General features: G+C 49.1%; 1 protein-coding gene across 5 annotated transcripts in view; it reads left to right on the top strand.

Annotated features, from left to right (window-relative positions):
- Window positions 1-10,701, top strand: part of Frmd5 (FERM domain containing 5) — a 281,243-nt gene that overhangs the window by 258,422 nt on the left and 12,120 nt on the right. For 3 of the 5 annotated variants that reach the window (XM_005364351.3, XM_026787797.1, XM_005364350.2), the window contains exons 8-10: window positions 5,485-5,573; window positions 9,806-9,869; window positions 10,260-10,351. In XM_005364351.3, coding sequence (XP_005364408.1) covers window positions 5,485-5,573; window positions 9,806-9,869; window positions 10,260-10,351 — 245 coding nt within the window. The remainder of the gene's footprint in view (window positions 1-5,484; window positions 5,574-9,805; window positions 9,870-10,259; window positions 10,352-10,701) is intronic. The other 2 variants (XM_026787798.1, XM_026787796.1) reach the window with 1 other exon arrangement.

The raw sequence follows: 10,701 nt of genomic DNA, 5'->3' as shown, positions 1-10,701 counted from the left end.
CCCTATGCAAGACCAAGCCTGACTCCCCACCAGTTTCACATACAGAGAAGACACAGACCTAAATGATTTCTGAAATCATCATATGTAAACCCAGGCATGGATGATGATACCTATAATCCCAGCCACTCTGGGGTCTGAAGCCGGAAGATAGAAAGTTTGGAGGTGGTTTGTGCCACAGAACAAGACAGCTTCTCTAAAATAAAAGAAAAAGAAAAATAGAGGCAAGCCTGTAATCCCAGCACTCGGCAGCAGAGGCAGAAGAGCAGAAAATCAAGGCTACCCTCAGCTACAGAAGGCTTCAAGACCAGCCTGGACCACGTGAGCCTCGTCTGGAGAAGAGGGAATGAACAGAAGTTGGTGTCCTCTCCAAGAACGCTGTTGCTTGTGCCGTAGCACCAAGACAGTTAGGCTGTCTCTGAAACAAGTTGGAGTGTTCTTCTAGGTCTGTGTCACTGTCCTGCTTTCACCAGTGAAGCAGCTGGAATGTGGAGAAGACAGTCACAGAGCAAAGGAGAAACAGCCAGGGTCCTAAACCAAGGCTAATTTTTTTCCACAAGGATGAAAACTTGATACTTTCTTACCTCACCACGGCAGGAGAGAACTGCCTTTTCCTGTCAGGAGATACAGAATGGCCAAAGGAACTTTCAAGCTCCATTTCCTTCCCCTCCTAGATCTAGGAAAAGCTCAGTCCTGTGGGCCCTGATTCCTGCGGATGGGAAGGGGGCAGGCAGATTCCTGCTTGCTGAGGCAGAAGCCTGTGGGGGAAATAACCAGACCCTTCTCTCCTTAGCTCCATTCCTTTCTCTGCCATGCTAAGTGTTACTTGGCATACAAACCCTGAGGACAGGCTGTGTTAGTCACTGCTCTGTGGCTGTGAAGAAGCACCATGGCCAAGGCTACTCTTACAACAGAAAGCATCTAATTGGGGCTTGCTTACCGTTTCAGAGGTTTAGTCCATTGTCATCAATGGTGAGGAGTATAGTGGCATACAGGCAGACATGGTGCTGGAGAAGCCGCTGAGAGTTCTTCATCCAGATCTTCAGGCAGCAGGAAGAGACAGACACTGGGCTTGGAATGGGCTATTTGAAACCCCAGAGCCCACCCCCAGTGATACACTTCCTCCAAGGTCACACCTCCTAATCCTTTCAAATAGTGCTACTACTTGATGACCAAGCATTTAAATCTATGAGCCTATGAGGGCCATTCTTATTCAAACCACCACGCAGGCCAATACCAAGAATGACATCTAAGACTGAAGAGACATGGATTGTTCCAGAGACAGAAAGCTCCAGGGCTTTCCGCTTGTACTTCCATACCAGTCTTGATGTGATTTCTCATTGTAGTTCCTGGCCCCACTCTGAAGCTCGTGTGACAGAGACAAGCAGCCGACACTGTGGCTGCCGTCAGTGCTGTGGGTTCTGAGGACCATGGTCTTTCTATGACTCTCACCTACCTCTGTAGGTCCGGAAGTCTTGGAGAATTGCTCTCTGTATTCTGGGAGCAAATTCTTCAAGGTTCCATTATTAATTGTCCCTCCTCTCTCCCCTAGACAAGGTTTCTCTGAGTAGTCCTGTCTATCCTGGAACTTGCTGTATAGACCAGGCTGGCCTTGCACTCACAGAGATCCCCTGCCTCTGCCTCCCGAGTGCTGGGATTAAAGGCGTGCTCTGCCACACTTGGCAGTTAGTTGCTTCTCATCAGGATTTATTCCAAGTTCACCACTGGAGCTGCTGGTTTTTTGACAACTTGATAAACCTAGTCACACCTGAAAAGAGGGGACCATAACTGAGAAAATGCCTCTGTAAGATTGGCCTATAGACAAATCTGTATTGTCTTGATTAGTGATTGATGGCGAGGGGGGGGGTAGTGCCATTGGAAGTGAGGGCCGTCCCAGGCTGTATAAGAAAGCAGGCTGAGTAAGTCATGGGAAGCAACAATGTAAGCAGCGCTCATCCGTGGTTTCTGCTTCAGTTCCTGCCTGTAGGTTCCTGCCTTGAGTTCCTGTAATAAATTCTCTCAGAGATGGGGTTGTAAGCTGAAATACACCATTTCCTCCTCAGGTTGCTTGTGGTCATGGTGTTTATCACAGTGATAGAAACCCTAACTAAGACACTCGCTGTTTCAAATCAGCCAGTCCCGTCAGGAGAGGCCATCCCCACAGCTCTAACCCTGCCCTCTCCGGGAGGCCACCTGAGGGTGTCTGGATCATGCAGCCTGGCCTTTGCTGTCGCCAGAGGGATGTCATTCGCTGGGTTTCACTTCCATCCCTTCCCTTCTGCTCGCTTCAGGCCCATGATCATCCAGCTCTTCCCTCTCCAAGGCTTCCTTTTTGGTCTAGCTTACCACACCCATTTCCTAACTAGAAAACCTTAGCTCTCAGTATCGAATAAGAGAAAGTGACACGTTAGGGTTTGCCTGAGGTTCAACAGCCTCGGCAGCTATACTCATATTGACACATCATTGGTGTACATGGCCGCCTGCTACACAGAATTTCTGAGGTAACAGCCCTAGATGTAAAAATTCAAGGCCTTGGCTACAGTCATGCAGTGCAGCCAGACTGGACCCAATGGGCCTGTGGTGCAGGCACCTTTCTGCCCAATTGCTGAGGTACTAGCAAGGGTGAAGGTAGCAGGGGCCCTCCCAGCCCCCCACCCCCACCCCCTGATCCCTCACTGCTTCTCCGTTACAAACCCTTCACCCTCTCCAGGCCTGACCCTCCCATCCCTCTAGCTGCCCTTCCTTCTAGGCCTTTTCCTGTGTCTCCAAAGGCTTTAGCCATGCCTTCTGTCACCCCAAAAACATGTCCTTCCCTCACCATAGTCTGATGTCCCCTCCGACCCATGTCACAGTCTCATACCATATCTGCTAAACCGTCCTGTGACCTCTTTTATACCAGCACAAACACAATGAGGTCTCTACCCTTGCATCTCTTGACCTTGGGTCCACCCTGCACAGGGACAGAAAGCTTCCCAATGCTCACCCTCTTCCTGACATTGGCTACCTCCCTCAGGCATTCTCTCCGCAAATGCCACTTGCCTTGGCCCAAGTTCATGCCAAGTTAGCCAAATTAGACCTGCTGCCTCCCAGCAGGAACCATAGTTGTGTGCTATGCCTGGTACCCATGCTGTTCATCCTCCTCCAAGCACTGGTGAGAGGCAGGAGGAAGCCCAGCCATGTGACTGCAGAAGGAACCAGACTTGTATCTTCTTTTAAAAGCCGTTTGCTGGGGGCTGGAGAGATGGCTCAGTGGTTAAGAGCATTGCCTGCTCTTCCAAAGGTCCTGAGTTCAATTCCCGGCAACCACATGGTGGCTCACAACCATCTGTAAAGAGGTCTGGTGCCCTCTTCCGGCCTGGAGGCGTACACACAGACAGAATATTGCATACATAATAAATAAATAAAATAAATTTTAAAAAAAGGGGGGGGCTGGAGAGATGGCTCAGTGGTTAAGAGCACTGTCTGCTCTTCCAGAGGTCCTGAGTTCAATTCCTAGCAACCACATAGTGGCTCCAAACCATCTGTAAAGAGATCTGGTGCCCTCCTCTGGTGTGTGGGTATAAATGGAGGCAGAAAGTTGTATGTATAATAAAAGCCGTTCGCTATGCCCATGGGTTAAATGGTGCTGTGCTCACAGCCAAGACTGGATCTCCCCAGTCCTGAGGAAAGGGTGGTAATTCACATTAGTCCAAAAGGTTTGTTAAACAGTTGGCACCTGGACACAGATGCTCACACTTGCGAGCCTGACTCCATGAGGCAGCTTTAAGGCAAATGCATTTTCCCCTGAGGCCAGGCTCACTGGCCCTGCAGAGGATCTATTGTCTCCAAGGCCAATCAGGCTAAGTATTTCCACCAGGGTGGCAAGCTCTCAAGGTGAGAGAAAACAGAACCCCCAACTTGATGGCCAAATTTCCCAGCCATCCCCATCATCACTCATGTACCCAGACAGCAGATCCTTACCCAAGGAAGCTGCGGAAGGACGCTCCTTAGTCACCCTCTTCACTCTGGTACCAGTCCCCACACTTTCTGCTGCATCTTCACCCCCTTGCTAGCAAAATCCCAAGCCTGCTGTTGACACACTTAGACTGGTGGCCTGCAGGTCCCTCAGCCAATTGCTGCTCCCCATGTCTTCATCTAAACTTCCAAGGTATTGACCCCATAGTATTTCAGATACCAAGGCAATGATAGCCTGCCTCTGTTGGCATACTTTTTCATCTTGTTTTACGGCCCTAGGGCTTTGCACACAATGGGCAAGTGCTCCACCACTGTATCCCAACCTGCTTTTTAACTAAGTTCAGACTGGCCTTGAACTTAACTCTGTAGGGTAGGCAGATCTTTAATTTAGGATCTTCCAGCCTCAGCCTTGGGAGTAGCTAGGATTACAGGCCTGATAAGTAATAGTTCACACACACACACACACACACACACACACACACACACACTTACTCACCCACTTTGCCTATCATAAAATTAACCCTTTTACTTAAAAGTATGCAATCCGGTGGGTTTTAGTATGTTCCCAATCACCACCACCACCTAATTTTAGAATATTTTCATGACCCAAAGGAAGCATCATATCCACTGCCAGTCACTGCCTCACTTCCCTCTCCCTCCAGCCCTGGCAACCAATACACTGTCTGTGTCTGTGGCTCTACCTGTTGTAAACATTACGTATAAATAGAACCATTCAACGTGACTTCTTTTGCAACTGGCTTCTTTCACTTGACATGGTGTTTGAAAGTTCATTTGTGTTGTATATGTGAGTACCTCCTTCCTCTTTACTCCTAAATAATATTTCAATGTGCCGCCATCTACCACTTGCTTTTTTTGCCTATCAGTTGATGAACATTTTACTCTTCCAGCTGGATTGGATTGCTCACATTGTTTGGCTACTATAAATAGTTATACCATTACCATTCATACACCTATAGGCATGTTCCAATTCTCTTGGGCGTATACCTCAAAGGGAAATTGTTGGGTTATGTGGTAACTCTATATTTAACCATTTGGAAAAAGTTTCCAACTATTTCCCAAAATGACCATACCATTTTAAAGTCCCACCAGCAATGCACAAGATCATAACATTGTCTTTGGCCTGCTGAGGCTGGTGTCATTATCACGTCCACCATCTAGGTACAGAGCTCTGAGGCCCATCTGGCAAGTAGCAAGGCTGGAATTCAAGCTATGACTTTGTGCTCTTAAATGCCCTGTGCATCCCACTGTGACCTAGTAAAAGTTGCCCTGCTTTTCCTATGAATATAGCCTGGGTGTCTGGATTTTGAGACAAGGGTCTCATGCATCCTAGGCTGATCTTGAACTCACTTTGTAGCCGAAGATGACCTTGAACCTCTGATCTTCCTGCCTCCGCCTCCAAGTGCTGAGAGCAAAGGATTTTGCCACCACCCTTGACTTAGAACAAGTGTTTCCACCCTTTCTCCTCTATACCTGTACCTCTGTGCCCCACTGAGAAGTCTTTCTCTATTACAGGACGTGTCGGGAAATGCTGCGTTTCTGGCTTTCACTCCTTTCGGGTTTGTTGTTCTTCAAGGAAACAAGAGGGTCCACTTCATTAAGTGGTGAGTGTCTGTCTTCCTCTCCAGAGCAGGTTCCTTATGCATCGCTACCTGGGGAGGGGCTGTGGTACCCATGTCCTTTGTCTGTGATGGGCAGTTATGGTTTGCAGCCTTCTCCAAAGCCTTGAGTTGAGACTGGTAATTGACCAAGGTAGTGGTCTCTTCCTAGGGATCCTGTTCTTTCAAAAGTGTCCCTGAGAGCCAACCGCCTCTCCAGACAGAAAGGGTACTAGAAGTTGATTTCTAGGGAAGCCTGCAACTGTAGCCAACACAAGGGAAGTGAAGTTCCCAAGTGAACTAAGCCTTTGGGGTCATCACTTGCTGAGGGCCACTGCCGGCATAATGACGGCCATTCAGGAATATCTCAACAGATGGCCGAAGCCCTTCTTTACTCTTCTAACAAGGGAGGGGTTCATGGACAATTACCCTGGAACAAATGTCAGCTATGACATGCAAACACCCTCCTCAGTAGTACCCCATGAGCACGTAGTCTACAAGAGTTCAGATACTGCCATCTCCATCTTGAGGGCTCAGCATCCTTGGCCTCACCTTGTGCCTTCCCTCTTCCCTGCCACGTCTGGCTTGCGGGAGCTACTGTCTTGGCTGCAGCTACCCACATGGCTTCCCCTCCTTGTTTGGTTTGGTTTGGGGTCTATATGACTCGACACAGGCTTCTGTGTATTGACTGGCATTTGGAATCTTGGGACCCATTGGCTGCCTCATCCATACACACATCTGTCAGTCTCACCAAGACACTCTGCATAATTGAGAGCCTATAATTTAAAAAAAAAATTGATTCTTTGACAGTTTTACAATTTTGTGCATATATACAGTGTATCTTGATAATATCAACCCCCTCCTTGCCACTCCCCTAAGACTCCCTCAATATGTCTGTCCCCCTTCATGTCTTATTTTTTCATTTTTTGTTTGTTTTGTTTTGAGACAGTGGTCTCTCTTCATGGCCTTGGCTGTCCTGGAACTTATTATGTAGACCAAGCAGGCTTTAAACTCAAGGAGATCTGCCTGCCTCTGCCTCCCAAGTGCTGGGATTAAAGGCATGCACCACCATGCCTAACCCTTTCATATCCTTTTTAAAAAAAATTTCTAGTTTTTGTTTGTTGTTTGTTTGTTTGTCTTGAGACAGGGCTTCTCAGTGTAGCCCAAGCTGTTCTAGAACTCACTCTATAGACCAGGCTGACTTCCAACTCAAAGATACATCTGCCTCTTCCTCCCAAGTGCAGAAAATAAAGGCATGTACCACCACTGCCTGCTAATGAATTTTTTTATTGCAGTTTCATTTATTTATTTTGCATGTAGTGGGCACGTATGCCACAGCACACAGGTGATGGTCCAAGGACAATTTTTCAGAGTCTGTTCTCTCCTTCCACGATGTGGGCTCTGGACTTGAACTCAGGTCATTAGGGTTAGAGCCATCTCACCAGGAGCCTTCATCCCATTTTAAATATAACCCAGAGTCCAGTTAGTGCTGCCTGCACGTGCAACCTAGCCACACACCCAAAGAAAAATGACTGCACACACACACACACACACACACACGCACGCACGCACGCACGCACGCGCGCACATATAGCAGCCATCAGTTGCTGTGGGTCCTCAGCTAGTGTTGTGCCCCGCCCCGGTTCATGCTAGAATTACTGGCCAGTTTGGTCTTGTGCAGGTTTTGTGCTGTACATCCATGAGTGTGATAGTTTCCCAGTACCCCTCCCCATCCTCTGGCCCCTACATGCTTCCTACTCTTTCCCCCTTCACAGGGGTGGATACAGACGAGAGCTTAGTTTTAGGTAGCCCGTCCCTCCCCTCCCCCATCCCCCACCCCATCCTCACTCTAACTCCAGCACCCCGTTCACACTTTCATATCATACCACCCCAAGGCCTCTTCCCCTCGCCTCTGTCATGGGCCCTTTCTGGATTCCTAATTTGTACAGGCACTGCGTCTTAAGCACACAAATCTGAAAGTCCAAAGCTAGGGTGGTCTTCTGAGAGAGCACGGTTGGAGCCCCCTATGTTTCATTTCTGTGTTGGACCTCAGCCTGCTGTGTCTAAGCTGGCTAGCTCTTCTAACAAACAGGTTAGAAAATGGCTTCCCTTGGTCTAAGGGTCTTTGGTTAGGGAAGCCCGGGCCTGCTTTTGCTTCCTTTATCTTCTCTAGAAGAGCGAAGTAGGGGCCTGGAGGGATGGCTCAGCCGTTAAAGGCTAGGCTCACAACCAAAAATATAAGAGCGAAGTAGGGTCTGAGTAGAGATATTTTTCTCATGAGTTTTCTTCTCATGCTGCCCTACATCAGACATCAGACACCTTCCTGAGCCAGATCCCTCTAGTGGAGGATGGCAATGGGATTAATGCATCCTCCTCCTGAGGAGAAACTACTCCTCAGACACGTGGCACTGTCCTAGTCACAAGGCAGCAGGTATCATGGAGTTTTAGGCTCCCTCAAGTCAGATCCCATCACTGCACTCTCTGTGTGACGATGGGAGGCTCTTACATCTCCTAGCCAACAAAATGGTTCTCAGAAAAGGCTGGGGACAGGATTGGGCCACAGTTCCCCTTGTGTGGGTCCTTTGCTGCCTGAGTCTCTGGGCTATTTGGTGTTCCTTGAAGGGGTTCCATCCCCACCAGAGCCGTTGTCTCACGTCTAGAAACAAGGTCATCCGTAGACACTTGAAGTCCCTGAGTGATCCCTGCCTCCCCACTTTTCATTCTCCTGTGTACCTCTCTCCCCGGAAAGTCTCCTCCTGTCTCAACGTCAGAATCCTAGATGTTAAACCCACCCTCACATTCAAAAGGAAAAAAACAAACTCATAGGCCAGGTGTGAGGGCATACACCTGTAATCTCAGCTCTCAGGAATGAGAGGCAGGAAAATCACCTAAATGTCAAGGCCATCCTGGTCTACATAGAGTTCCAGGACAGTCTGTCTACATGAGATCCTGTCTCAAAACAACAAAAGGTCAAACTCTTTCTTTACCACTCCTGTTGGAGGCTGTGTGTTTTATTGTATTCTACCCGAGTTAAGATTGATGGTCGGCTGGTCAAAAGAGAGAGACAGAGAGACGACACAGAGAGAGAGAGGCTTGTACCAGTTCCAGCCTGTAGTGGGAAGCTGGAAACGGCCACTCTGACCCAGCCATGACTTCTCAGTGAGAACACGTCCTTCTGCCCCAATGTTGTACAGCCAAAGACCCGGTGCCTGGTTATTTCTGCATTTTGCTACTTACTAGGATCCTGAGGACGATGCCCTGGAGGCAGCAGGAAGTGGTCTACAGATGGCAGGTGTGTGTGCTCAGACTCCTTAGGGGCCTGAGGCAGAAAAGCAAAAACTCTAATGGGGTATCAGGCCCTGAATTGGGCACACTGGAGTGGCCGATGGGGAGGCCTGGTCTTGTGGCTCTCAGGGACATCCAAATAAGTTCCGGGTAGTTTTCCCACCTTGTAAATGTAACCAAGGCTGAAAGCAGTTTGTGGAGGTGAGGTGTAGGCTGTGCCATGTACAGTAACCATGTCACTTCTTCTGATTTGTGTCTGTCCCACGGGTGACGCACCCCAGTATCCTGTTTGCCTCTTTTACTGCAGCCATTCACTGGGCTGGTGGCTTCAAGGATTTTTCTACAATAACCCCTAAGCCCCTTTCCTGGTCAGTACGCTGCATGACTGTTCCATGTAATCTGTTCTCTCTTCTTGGTATGTGGCCCCACCCCTCCTTGAGACTGTTTGACGTTGCCTGCATTAAACTGCATTCTCCATCCAGTGGCACAGTCACCCGAAAGACTCGGCTCCCTCAGAACCCGGATGCATTGTTGCTCATTACTTGCTGTGATCTTCAACTTTGGCCTCATGAGCTACCTATGGCATCCGGCATTCAACAGTCCCATCAGATCATGCACCCGTGCTATGAATTCAGTCCAGAAATGACCCCCACTCTTCCCGCACTCACTTTTCCATGCAAATGTTGCCCTTTTCTAGCCACTGTTGATGAGCCCGAAATCCTCCTGTCACCCCGATATTACAGTGTGATTGACTGGAAAACTGTGGGTCGAACTGTCCCAATGACTGTTCTCTAAGGCCACTGCGCTCCTGTCTTGTTCTCAGTTTTAATTCTGGCTAAAACTGTGTCTGTGCCTGGAGCCTCTTCCAGTCGGGGGAGGGCTGTGCATCTGTGACTTGAGCTGTGAGCAGGCAGCCCACCGCCGGGTGACAGGCGCTCTCTTTGTGCTTCTAGGAATGAGGTGACCAAACTGAAATTTGAAGGAAAGACTTTCTATTTATATGTAAGTCAGAAAGAGGTGAGTGCCGGCTTCCTTCTCTCCAGGGAGGGCTAGGGCGCTGTGGCAGGCCCTTGCGGCCAAGGGTAAGGGAATCCAGGCGGGGGAGGCTGCCTGCCTCCTCGGCTAACACAGAGGCATGTAGAGGTGGGAAGGCCTGGAGGTGCAATGGCACCCAGAGGATCCACCCAAGAGAGGCCTACCTCGAGGAAACGGTCAAATGAGGTTCTCTGTCCCACAGAGGATGCCTGTGAAATGTTCTGCTTCTCACCAAGGGCTCTGTTAGGCTTGCCAGGGTGAGATAGCCATTGTTGTGAGCCACTCTTCTGCCTAGGGCCCTGCTGCACAGGACCAGGGGCCCTGGGCTTTCCTACCCACCTCAGTTGTTTCTCTATGGAATTGTTTTTACAGGAAAAGAAAATTATTCTCACATATTTTGCTCCAACTCCAGAAGCCTGCAAGCACCTCTGGAAGTGTGGAATTGAGAATCAAGCCTTCTACAAGTGAGTTGGACGTGTGACAGGGACTGCCTTTAATCAAAGGTGGGGCCACAAAGCCGCCTTCTGAGGAGTGGCAGGCCAACCTAGAGAAACAGGAAACCCTCAGAGTAATTCTGGTGGTGCAGTGCACAGTAGAGCCCACGCCAGAAAAGCCCAGCGGGTGTGTTAATTTGGAGCACTGCCACCATGGCGCCCTGGAAGGCCTAGAAGACAAGCATCCCCTGAAAAGCCCTGCACAAGCATCCTGACCTCAGACCTCAGCTTTTTTTTTTTTTTTTTTTTTTTTGGTTTTTCGAGACAGGGTTTCTCTGTGGTTTTGGAGCCTGTCCTGGAACTAGCTCTTGTAGACCAGG

This window comes from Microtus ochrogaster (assembly GCF_000317375.1).
Source record: "Microtus ochrogaster isolate Prairie Vole_2 chromosome 14 unlocalized genomic scaffold, MicOch1.0 chr14_random_1, whole genome shotgun sequence".
Lineage (NCBI taxonomy): Eukaryota > Metazoa > Chordata > Mammalia > Rodentia > Cricetidae > Microtus > Microtus ochrogaster.
This window is presented reverse-complemented; position numbering and strand designations above follow the sequence as displayed.